Source organism: Notechis scutatus, chromosome 15, assembly GCF_049901735.1.
Source record: "Notechis scutatus isolate UNSWTSFEM ecotype Mainland chromosome 15, rNotScu1.2, whole genome shotgun sequence".
NCBI classification, from domain to species: domain Eukaryota; kingdom Metazoa; phylum Chordata; class Lepidosauria; order Squamata; family Elapidae; genus Notechis; species Notechis scutatus.
In genome coordinates, this window is record NC_142023.1 from 6,068,720 (window position 1) to 6,081,272 (window position 12,553).

The 12,553-nt window shown below is 45.1% G+C and overlaps 1 protein-coding gene across 6 annotated transcripts in view; it reads left to right on the forward strand.

Moving 5' to 3' along the window:
* Positions 1-12,553, forward strand: part of WHRN (whirlin) — a 142,290-nt gene that overhangs the window by 41,486 nt on the left and 88,251 nt on the right. For all 6 annotated transcript variants that reach the window (XR_015745445.1, XM_087944324.1, XM_087944323.1 and 3 more), the window contains 3 exons: positions 502-538; positions 7,202-7,414; positions 8,377-8,586. Coding sequence is in view for 5 of the 6 variants with exons in the window: in XM_087944324.1 (XP_087800450.1) it covers positions 502-538; positions 7,202-7,414; positions 8,377-8,586 (460 nt within the window). In the remaining variant the exon portion in view is untranslated. The remainder of the gene's footprint in view (positions 1-501; positions 539-7,201; positions 7,415-8,376; positions 8,587-12,553) is intronic.

Genomic DNA, 12,553 nt, shown 5'->3' on the forward strand with positions numbered 1-12,553 from the left:
AAACTGATCAAGGAGAGATTCAACCTGGAAATAAGGAGAAATTTTCTGACAGTGAGAACAATCAACCGATGAAATAGAAACTGCCTTCAGAAGTTGTGGGAGCTTCATCCCTGGAGGCTTTCAAGGGGAAACTGGGCTGCCACCTGTCAGAAATGGGGTAGGGTCTCCTGCTGGGGTGGATTAGATGACCTACAAGGTCCCTTCCAACTCTTGTTAATCTGTAATATCTGTTGGACCACTCTGAGATACAGAAGGCTAAAACTTGACATGACCCCGATCTTCTGATATGCCTGATGCACATCTGACCTTCCACATTTGTCAACGTTCAGCCTTCAGCCATTGGTCTGTAATGGTATAGGGTCTCCTTGAGCAGGGTGGGGTTGGACTAGAAGACCTCCAAGGACCTTTCCGTTATTCTGTAACATCACCCAATGGCTAAGATCTCCATCTCTTTTCATTCCCAACCTTCTTTTTGGTGATAACAGCTGTCTTTCATTGCAGGGCCTCTGACGATCCCATGGGGGAGATGATACCAAAGGTAAGGTGGAGATTTTGAAGTGAGTGTCCTATTCTGTTCAAACTATCTAGAAAGGCAGTATTACCATCATTATTCTCATCCTCTGTATTGAGAATAACACTTCTGTAGTGTTGTGGAAATTCGTTGTTTAGCAGAGTGGTGGCGTGGGGTGGGGGAAAAACTGTCCTTGTGTCTAGTTGTTCTGACGTGCACTGCCCTATGGCATCGTTTTGAGGGGAGCAGTTGAAAAAAGTTTATGTCCAAGATGCGAGGGAGGTCTGTAGAAATGTTCACAGCCCTATTTCTGGCTCGGTGCTGTGGCCCGCCAGCGGCAACAGAATCAGACAGTGAGGAGGTTGGGGAGGAACATGGGCCAGTCCTGGAGTCTGGGGAAGGCTCTGACGAGGGCTCTGCATCAGAGGCAGAGATGGGGCCAGGGCCGTCCAACAGTTATCAGCTGCCTTCGGAGTCGGAGATCAGTGGGAAAGAAGAACAGCTGGAGCCTGTTCCTGATGTGCGCATGCACAGAGCTGCCAGGAGAAGGGAACAGCTAAGGAACAAGGGTCAACTCAGGAGTAAAGCCACAGGTGGACGGTGATTGTCCCCTCCCATAGGGAATAAAAGAGGAGCGAAGGGGGAGTGGGATTTTGCAGGAGACAATTAGTTCAATTCATTAGGGTGAAGATCTGTTCCTGACTTCTTGCCAAGTAATTTCTGCTACAGCGTGGCGTTTGGAAGCTATCAGCCTGGCAACTCCCCAAGCCTGATAAAGGTCTGTAGTTGTGAGCTCTCTTGAAAGGCTGTTTGCTGGGACTTTGCTGGAGAGGAATTCCCTTGAACCCGAACAGAAGGGGTATTATCGGGACGAGGAATCGGCTTCAAGATTTTGGGAAGCCTACCTACCGTAGGTCAGAACACTCGTGCAGTAGACAGATCTTCCATGGAAGCTGTTGTTATTCATGGTGAATTCTCATGAATTCTCCAAATAAAAATGGGAACGGAGAAAACTGTTCTCCGTTGAGTCGTGTCTTTCGTTCCACTAAGCCTTCGCAAGGTCTCATTTGGTTGGCATGGCAGCATCTTTATTTATTGGCAAGGTCTTCTTTTTTTTTCCCCTCCCTCCCTCCCTGGTCCTACCTGACAATGAAATATTTTGAGCCTCAGATCTCATGGAGAACAGCAGGCAGGATTCATCACCTTTGAGCCATGGCCCTTCGTGTCTGCCAATCAGAAAGACGTTCCTTAATTGCTTTTGTTGTTGTTGTTGTTGTGTTGTGGTTTCTCATTCTTCATGCCTCAACTAGACTCAGGCTGCTGTTTTATCCCAGAGCCCATCCCTTCTCCAAGATCAGCTTAAAGTGGAACAATTGGAGAAGGGCTCTGTTGCTTTCCTTGCATGCATATTGTATAACAATTATGATCCCTAAAAGCTAAGGAGACTAAGTGGATCTCTTACTCCTTTAGGCAGGATAGTAAGCTAAGTTGATTTGTGTTTCTGCTTCTTTTCCTCTTGGATTGCTAGTGATGGATAGAACTTTGTCAAGACTGAGTGTTTTTTTCCGGTGGAAACCAGCGTAAATGTCATGCCCCCGTGGAGTCTGACTCCAAGGAGGGAGAGACGAACAGCTGACAGGGAGTGGGAGAGTGGCTCCATTGGCTATGGATGAAACTGGGGAAGGGCAAAGTCCTGCTGGGCAGAGCAGGGAAGAGGTAGAACAAGGGAAAGGGAGTTCAGAGGAAGACCCAGGCCCACCCCCTCTTCATCCTAGGGCATGCAGGGAGGAATGGAGAAGGGAGCAACGTGGGTTGTGTGGCTTATGAGGGAGGAGAGGGCCCTGATTCCCTTTACAAGGCACACTTGGGGAGGGAGTTTAAAGGAGAGGCAGTTGCAAGCTGCGTTTGCTGGGAACAAATGTTGAGTTTATCTAAATGTTGGCTGCTGTTGCCTGCCTTCCTGTAATCCTCCCAACTGGTTTGATTTACTGCCATGTTGCTTCACTTCTGGAACTCTTTCTTACGCCCTACCAGATTTATTGCTTTATCTTGCTTTGTTGGATTTATAGTTTAAAGTTTTCTGTTTACAAAGTTTTGGACTACAATATCTGCAGCCAAAAGGCTGTTGCAGGTTCCTGGGAGAGTTTTTCTCCAAACCAGAATGTAACAGGGACATTGGGGGCAAAGTTGGAGCTAATAAAGGAACCCCTACTTATTTTCTGGCTGGGTTGTCTTTGTGCCACGCCCCGGATCATCACACATACCCTCTCTGGGATTCAAAACCTTTTGAAAATGGACACCTGCTGAAGTTGCAGAGGTGGCTTCTGTAGATGCAAAGATTTACGAGAGTCTTTCCGTGGTGCTCCCTTGGAGCTGATTAGCCTTCATTTCCTGCAGAGCAAAAAGTTGCACGATAAGCAGTTTGAATTTTCAGGAAGGCAGAGGGGGAGTAATAAAACACGATAACAGCTCTGGAAATGATAGAAGAGAATATTTGCAGCTCGGGGTGGAATGGTGAGGTCCCCTCCCTTCCAGCACTGAGGATGTTACTTAGTTTGGTAATGAGACATCTACAAGAAGCTCAGAGAGTATCAAAGACAGGTATCCCTCGGCTTACGACCACAATCAAGCCCAAAATTTATGTTTCTAAGCAAGACATTCGCCCCATTTTACATCATTTCTTGCTCCAGTTGTTAAGTGAAATCACTGCAGTTGCTAAATTAGTGACCTGGTTGTTAAGGGAATCCGTCTTCCTGAATTACTTTGCTTGTCAGAAGGTCCCAAAGGGGGAACCCCGTGGGATACTGCAACTGTCATAAATATGAGTCAGTGGCCAGGCATCTGAATTTTGATTCATGGGGATGCTGCAATGGTTGTAACTGTGAAAAATGAGCATAAGTCACTTTTTCCAGTGTCGTTGTAAATTCGAATGGTCATTAAAGGAACTGTCATGCCCCTGTTGGAGACTAACTCTGAGGGAGAGGTGGAACAGCTGACAGGGAGTGGGAGTGTGGCTCCGGTGGTTGTGGAGGAAACTGGGGAAGGGCACAGGCCAGATGGCCACTCAGAGAAAGACCCAGGCCCACCCCCTCTTCAGCTTAGGGCACGCAGGAAGGAGCAGATAAGGGAGAAACGTGAATGGCGTGGAAAGGGCCCTGATCCCCTTCATGGGCTGCAGCTGGGAGGACTGTTTAAAAGGACAAACTGCGCATGGCAAAGTTGCTGGAAGCAAAGCGTGCATTATTCTTGTCGGAGCTTATCTGTGTTTTGGCTTCCTCTCAGCTGTGGTTGCTGTGTTATCTGGTAGAAGTCTGCAATTAATCATCCTTGCCTGCCGCAGTAATTCCTTCAGTGTGGTTTGTGTTGTTTTTTTTTATTTCGAATTAACTTTGCTTTGGATGCAGAGTGCATTTACTCCCTCCGTAAACTGTTTTCTTTAAGAGTTTGATTTCCAGGATAATTGGACATTGGGGCCGAGTTGGAGGCATTAAAGGAATTTTATGCTATTTTTGTGCCTTGGTTATTTTTGTGTCATGCCTCGGATCATCACAGGAACTATTGTAAACCTGTGGTCATTGTTTTCCTCTTCTTCTTCCTCCTCCTCCACTCAGCAAATCTCACACCCTTCAGGATTATGCATTAAGTTCCAGCTAAGAAGATTTATTGATGAAGGCTATGGACAAGAATCTAGTCAAAGAAAGGCCAGCACTAAATTGGTGCTAGATAAGAGTTAAAGGCATTTAGGACCCACTTGTGGGAACGTAAGGATTCCAGGCTGATTCCTCTCTTGACTCTTTCCCCCAGGCTATGCTTCTCCTACAACAGCATCACAGGTGTATCTTATTTAGAGGCACATACGGATTAGTTGCAATTACAGCGTTATGGACTATCCCCATTCTGACTCCAGAAAGCCAATTATTATTCAGTACTCAAGGAGATGCCAGGTTGAGGTTTCTTCCCTTAATGGTCCTTCAGGATTTTGAGAACTCTCCAAACTAGGGATAAGAGAGCAAGCAATTTCAGGAATAAGCCCTAAAGAGGCAAACAGCAGAAATTCAGGTCCAAATTCAGAACCAATTTAGGCTTTTAACTCTGGGCACTATGTGCAATGCAACTCTTCAAGGACAGTTGATTCCCAAATACGAATCTGCTCTCGACACTAGGTGAAGCATCGGGAGCTGCAGTGCGTAGGAAAGTGGCACCCAGAGGAGAAGAACTAAGCTATACAACTCAGCAGGGTCACGACTGAGAAGAAGAAAAGTTGGTTTCCTGGGATTATGAAGTGGCTTTTTTATTGTGGTTCCAACAGAGCAGCATTTTACTGCTTGCTTGCTTCCCACAGAATTTCAAAAGACCCTGGAAGATTCCCCCGATATCTTCATCCCTTTTGATGCCGGTTGCAGAAGGAGGGAGGAGAATGGAGGGAGGAGGAGGAAGAGGAGAAGAATGAAAGAATAGAGGAGGAGGAAGGGGGAGAATAGAAGAATAATAGAGGCAGAGGGGGAGGAAAATGAAGAATAGAGGAAACGGAGAAAGAAGCGGAGGAGGAGAGTGGAGGAAGAAGAGAATAATGGAGGAAGAATAGAGGAAGAGAAGGGGGAGAATAGAAGAATAATAGAGGCAGAGGGGGAGGAAAATGAAGAATAGAGGAAAAGGAGGAGGAAAGGAGGAGGAAAAGGAGGAGAAGGAGGAGGAAGAGGGGGAGAATAGAGGAAGGAGGAGGAGGAAGAGGAGAAGAAGAATGAAGGAAGAATAGAGGAGGAGGAAGGGGAGAATAGAATAATAGAGGCCGAGGGGGAGGAAAAGGAGGAGGAAGAAGAGGAAGAGAATGGAGGAAGAAGAGAAGAAAAGGAAAAGGAGGTAGAGAATGGAGGAAGGAGGAAAAGGAGGAGGAAGAGGAGAAAAAGAATGGAGGAAGAATAGAGGAGGAAGAGGGAAAATAGAAGAACAATAGAGGCAGAGTGGGAGGAAAATGAAGAATAGAGGAAAAGGAGAAGGACGAGGAGGTGGACAATGGAGGAAGAGGAGGAGGAAGAGGAGAAAAATGAAGAATAGAGGAGGAGGAGAAGAATGAAGAATAGAGGAGGAGGGGAAGCTCTCTAACTTCTATTTACAAGCACCCCATGGCATTCACTCGGTCCCTTTGAAAACCAAACGCTGGGTGAAGGTAACCACGGACAGACCCAGCAAGTCCTTCTTCATGGTCTCATGGCCAGTCCTGATTATCCCACAGGCTGAGAAGCTGCAGGCGGGCAGGAGCTTCACCCTCCACCGAGCAATCAGCCTGATTTTGAAATAAGGGCTACTTTCCAATCAATGCTTCCAGCGTAGCGGGCTTCTTCTCAGCAGGTTCCCCTGCGATTCAGGGCCATCCAACTCCCACCGTCTGGTCCTTTTTCAAATCCAGGTTTCTTCGTGCTGGAGAAATTACTGCAAAGGAAGAATGCCAAGGTGTCAAGGTTAAAGCTGAATCTGTGCCCATCAGCATTCATGAGCCTTAGCAGGTAACGAGACAGCTGAGCGTTTGCAACACCGCTGAAATGCAAGGAAAGGAAAATAATGACCTGGTGCTACCTTGAATACATATTCAGCCTCCAGATGTTTCTTCAACTCATTCCCCATAGCCCCAGATAGCTGGGCCTGGGAGGAGAGGCCTTGCCCATTTAGCAGCATCTGGAAAACCGCTGCATTTCTGCTCTCTCTTTCCATTGGCTGAAAGCCAATTTGGAACTTCGACTTTAATCTTACATTCTGATTTCTAGAGGCATAACTTTGGACCAACCATGCCTGGAATTCTTCTATTTGCAAGCCTTCTCGGTTTTCTGTAGACGGTCGCCCTATGTGGGCGACCTTGTGAGATGGAAAGTTGTGTTTGGGCATGCGTGGACACGCATACACACACACACCTTAAAGTACAATCGTCACTGCTAGAAACTTGATTTTTGTAACACAGTGTCAGGCGCGAAGAATCAGGACCGTTTGTAAGGTTGCAGCATCGATTTATTCAAGCTATACCCAGGATTCTGGTCGACTAAAGTTCGACACTAAATTGGTGCCAGATAAGGATCAGCGGAATTCAAGGAAGGGTTGGACATGCTTGTGGGAACGCAACGATTCTAAGCTGATGACGTGCTTAACTCCGCCTCCCTTAATTGCCTGCTTTTTCTCCTACACACAGAATACTAAACTTCTTAATTAGAAGAACCCAAGGCACTTAGGTATTTTGCCTACAGCAGACTTCAAGTGGAATCCATAACGTCTCTAATTAAAAGGCAACAATTATCAAGAGATCTACTTTATAAAAAAAAAAAAACATTTCTAGCTAAATGGACAAGGACATGTGTGTGGCCCAAGCAGTCTTTAAGAAAACCACTCACATTCATGTGCCGTAAAACAAGAAGCCGATATTTTAGTCTAAAGGAAGATTTTCTGCTTAATGCCTACAATAATGTTATTCCTCAAATATATTGCTTTGGTGAATGTCATTCTGAAAATACGAGCGCTTATAAATCCCTTAAATTTATCATATTCCTCTTGTTGTAATTGTGTGCTTCATCTATTAGCCAGCCTCCTTTCTCTTGTCAGTATGTATTATGGGGACTGCTTGCAAAGAATGTTCATTAATTAATAGGCTACGGTTTGGGTAATCCTAATTAATTCTCCAAAGCTGCTCTGTTGCTCTCCTCCTAGCCATCCTTCTATAAAGGTCTTACAGGATCTCAAGTAACGTTGAGTAGCTTGGTGAACCAAAGCCGAGTGATGCTGGAGGAACACGCACGCCACCTCCTGAATGAACCCGAGAGGACCACCATGGCTTACTACCTGGATGAATATAAGGAGAAGAACATCTCGATCGGTTCCCTCATCATGGCTCTCTTTGAACTGCTCAACACCCATGCCAAGGTTAGTGTGGTGGAACGGAGTCTGGATGCCCCGGAGAGAAAGGAGGGGCTGCTTCCCAGAGGGCAAAGAGGCAGCGGAGACTGGAATGTCTGGTAGGCAGGAAAAGGGTCATGTGGGTCCCTCCCTAGCAGTTCACAGAGTGGGTCTATAGTTTATGCAGGTAGCTACTTTAGTCTGGCAAGATTCTGTCTGTAGGTGAACTGCAATAAAGAAACCGCTAAGAAGCATCTTTCCTGGGTCGCTCTTGGTTCTTAGTCTGGCAAGATTCTGTCTGTAGGTGAACGGCAATAAAGAAACTGTCAGCTCAACACCCATGCCAAGGTTAGTGTGGTGGAAAGTAATCTGGAGTCCCAGGAGGGAGGGAGGGGCTGCTTCCCAGAGGGCAAAAGAGGGAGCAACGCACCAATTTCAGATATGGAATCAGAGATCAGATGCTCTCTGAGTTTGGTGGTTTTCTTGTAGACATTTCATTACCCAACTAGGTAACCTCATCCGTGCTAGAAGAGAGTCGGGTTTGCTCTTATTTCTCTTATTACCACAACTCCCTTCTAGCACGGATGAGGTTACCTAGTGTGGGTAATGAAACGTCCGCAAGGAAACCAACAAACTCAGAGAGCACCAAGGACCCCTCACAGCCGTGATTATAGATATATGATAGAGTTGGAAGGGACCTTGTAGGTCAACCTAGTCCAACCCCCCCACTGCTGCCCTAAAAGAAGATCCTACCCCATTTCTGACAGATGGCAGTCCAATTTCTTTTGGAGAGACTCCAGGGATGAAGCTCCCACAACTTCCGAAGGCAACTTCTGTTCCACTGTCAGTCCTCACTGTCAGAAAATACCTCCTTATTTCTAGGTTGAATCAACGTAGATAGAGATACGCAATGTGTGCATGGCATCCTTCCGTCCGGTACGGTTTCAAACCACCACCCTCCCTCCCATTTCCCTGTCTCGTTTCTGCAGTTCTCCCTCCTGTCGGAGGTCAGAGGGGTGATAGCTCCACAAGACCTGGACCATTTTGACAACTTGGTTCTTAAGAGGGAAATAGAATTTATGAAGGCCCGGCAGCCCTCCGGGACAGGAACCGACTGTTACTCTACTACAACCTCCTACAGCAATTCTGCCTCGTGTACCGAAAGCCATTTTACATCTACCACGGCTAGTTCAGCTCGGGTAGGTATGGTTGTCTCAGGCTCGGCTCTCCAATTTTGGCCCACTATGTCCCTGTCCCCTTACGCCGGTAGTCCTCGACTTCAGGGGTGGTTATTCAGCAGGTTCTAACCAGTTCTGGAGAACCGGTAGCGGAAATTTTGAGTAGTTTGGAGAACTAGCCAATACCACCTCTGACTGGCCCCACCAACCCCATCTCTTCTCTGCCTCCCATTGAGTCCCAGCTGATCGGCTGGGTCTTCTTTGGTTGCCCTGCACAGGAGAACGGAGCTGTAAAGCAGGTTAGTGGGGTGGGGAGGGAATGGAGATTTTGCAATATCCTTCCCCTGCCACACCCACCAAACCATGCCCACCAAGCCTCACCCACAGAACTGGTAGTAAAAAAAATTTGAATCCCACCACTGCTCGACTTCTAATGGTTCGTTTAGTGACCAGTCCAAGTTACAATGGCACTGGGGGGAAAAAGTGACTTGGGACCGTTTTTCACACTATAAGCTTCCACAATGGTCACCTGATCAAAATTCTCAGCCACTGACTCCTACTTACGACCATCGCTGTGTCCCCTTCTGCGAAATAAATGGGGAAGCCAGCTTCCCTTAATTACTGAGTTACTAACTTATCAACTATGGTGATTCCCTTAATGACTGTGGCAAAAAAAATGGGGCAAAAATGCTGTAAAATCGAGGACTTACCTGAATAGAAAATACAGCTGCCCCTGACTTGCAAAGAATATCACAATGAATGGAGCTGAGAAGCTAGCAAAGATTTAGTTGACCCAAATTAAACAGGAAGTCCGTGATCCTCCAGGTAAAACCACTGTGGAATTCTTGGCGCTCCCTGAGGTCGGTTGTCTTCTTGCAGACCTTTCAGTTCCTGACTATGTAACATTGTCAGTGCTGGCGAGGGTGGGGTTTGCTGCCTGAATATACTGTATACAGTAGCTCTGAGCTTGGTGGCTTTCTTGCAGATGTTTCATTATCCAACTAGGGAACATCATCAGTGCTAGTGAGTGCGATTTGCTCCCTGTCCTGTATACAGTGGCACTGAGCTTTGGTTGTTTTCTTGCAGACATTGCGTGACCCAGTTAAGCAACGTCATCAGTGTGAGGGAGGATGGGGTTTCTTGCCAGTATATATACTTACTGTGCAGTAGCTTTAAAATGTAAAGCTATTTTTAGATAGATAGATAGATAGATAGATAGATAGATAGATAGATAGATAGATAGATAGATAGATAGATAGATAGATATAGATAGATAGATAGATAGATATATAGATAGAGATAGATAGATAGATAGATAGATAGATAGATAGATAGATAGATAGATAGATAGATAGATAGATAGATAGATAGATAGATAGATAGATAGAGATAGATAGATAGACAGACAGATAGACAGACAGATAGACAGACAGATAGATGATAGATAGATAGATACTGCAGATAGATGCTGGATAAATAGATGATAGATACTGCAGATAGAATAGATAGATAGATAGATAGATAGATAGATAGATAGATAGATAGATAGATAGATAGATAGATAGATAGACAGATAGATAGATAGAGACAGATAGACAGATAGACAGACAGATAGATGATAGATAGATAGATACTGCAGATAGATGCTGGATAAATAGATGATAGATACTGCAGATAGAATAGATAGATAGATAGATAGATAGATAGATAGATAGATAGATAGATAGACAGATAGACAGACAGATAGATGATAGATAGATAGATACTGCAGATAGATGCTGGATAAATAGATGATAGATACTGCAGATAGAATAGATAGATAGATAGATAGATAGATAGATAGATAGATAGATAGATAGATAGATAGATAGATAGATAGATAGATAGATAGATAGATAGATAGATAGATAGATAGATAGATAGACAGAGACATAGAGACATATACATACATACATACATACATACATACATACATACAGAGAGAGACATATACATAGTTAGAGATATAGCGAAAGAGATAGATAGATATATAGAGAGAGACATAGAGATAGAGATTGATAGATATAGAGATAGATAGATGAGAGAGAGAGAGAAAAACATTTTTAACATTTTTTTCTGAAGAAAGAATTTTTAGAGAGCAGAAGCCACATAGAAAAGATATAGTTTATTTTCCCCTGGCCAGCCACTTCTTTCCCACATTCCAAGATTTTTCTTCCAATTACAGAAAGAAAGAAAGAAAGAAAAACCCACATTTGAGAACTGCCTAGGGTAAAAGCCCCTGGGAGAAGGAATTATAAAAGGGGGAAATCGATTCTTTCCAGGAAATCAAGAAGACACCCGGATCTTCTGCCAGCATCTTGTTTTCCCTCCCATCCAAAGGAAGTTAGCGTAATCGCCTTTTTTAAAAAATGTGCTGCAGCCCTGAGGGCCATGAAATCAATTTGCTGGTAATAAAAACACCTTTCATCAAAGCCTCATTAGCAGGCTCCGGGAGAGAAAGGCTGTTTGACAGAGCAGGTTGCTGAATGCCTGAACTCCTGAAAGCCACAGCAAAGAGGTTGAGTATTCGAGGCAGCCGTGAAGGGAGTCCTTTGAATAGCAATGCCGATGTTTCCTTGAAAATAAGACCCTGTCTTATATTTTTCCCCACCAAAAAAAAGGCACCAGGTCTTATTTTGGGGGGGATGTCATCCACTGACTAACCTCACTTGGTTGCATCGCCCCTTTTTGCTGTCAGAGGCCTTCAGGAACATGTTCTTCTGCGGCCGGCGAGGTTTTCCTGAAGGCCTCTGCAGCTGATAACAGCCGATAACTCTGGATCGATCCGGAGTTTTGTTCTCAGCTATGGAGGCCTTCAGGAAAGCCTTGCCAGCTGCAGAAGAAATGGGCCGGCGAGGCAGGTGTCGGGGTGTGTGAGGCCTGGCTACAACAGTCCAAAGGTAAGTAGTAGGGCAGTTCCACACACACCCCCACATCCCCACCCTAGCTTAATTTTTACCCGTCCACTCTGGAGTGGGCAAGATCATAATTAGGGCTTATTTTGGGGGGTAGGGCTTATATTGGGCGCACGTGTAAAAATCAAGCTAGGGCTTACTTTCAGGGTAGGTCGTATTTTGGGGGGAAACAGGGTAGCACTTAAACTTATATACCGCTTAGCACTTAGACTTTTGATTCTATGTATCTCCTCCAAGGTGCAGGACACAAAGCGCCTCTCATTTAAAATCACACTCCTGAAACTGTGACGTCACAAGGAACATATTACACCAGGGGATCCGTGTTAGTCACAGGCAGCAGAAAAGTCAAGAGAAGCCCCGGGACATCTTTTCCAACTAACAGTGTTTATTCAAAGCTTTTTTCTGATGATGGGAGCTGCTGCCACTTGCAAAATCTTATGCCTTTGAATAAAGCATAAATAATTTTTTTTTAGAATGTCCTTTTTTTGGCTGCAAGTAACAGAAGCAGCTAGGAAGATTCTTAATAAGCAAAGGACTTTTTAATATCCATTTGTGTTTTCCCACGCCGGCCTGGAAAATTCACCAACGGGAAGAAGCAGATCGTGTTTTTTTTTAAAGATGTTCTGCTTTTGTCTCCGGTCTGCTGTATTGCACGATGCAATTACTTTTCCTAAATTAGTCTTCCTCTTATGCCAAAGGCCATTCAAGTTAGAAGCAGGCCTTCCCGAGCCTTGTAGGAATGAGTCCCTCCCTGTTTAATGTCCTATTGCATTAACAAAACCCTTCTTTTAATCAACTTGCATCAGCCGCCCACCGGTTTTTCTGAAGGAACCTGCCCAAAGGCCTCAGATGAAAGCGAGGAGAAAGGGGGCGTTGCTTTTTCTCTCCAGTTTTCTCTGCAGAGGCATCCTTGATAACGTTTCTCCATCCTGTCTTTCCGCCAAGCAGTTTCCATCTTGCAAAACAAGCAAGAGCCCGATCGATCTGCTAAAACAAACTGAAATCCAATCACTCTCTTTCTTGTTGACAGCCGA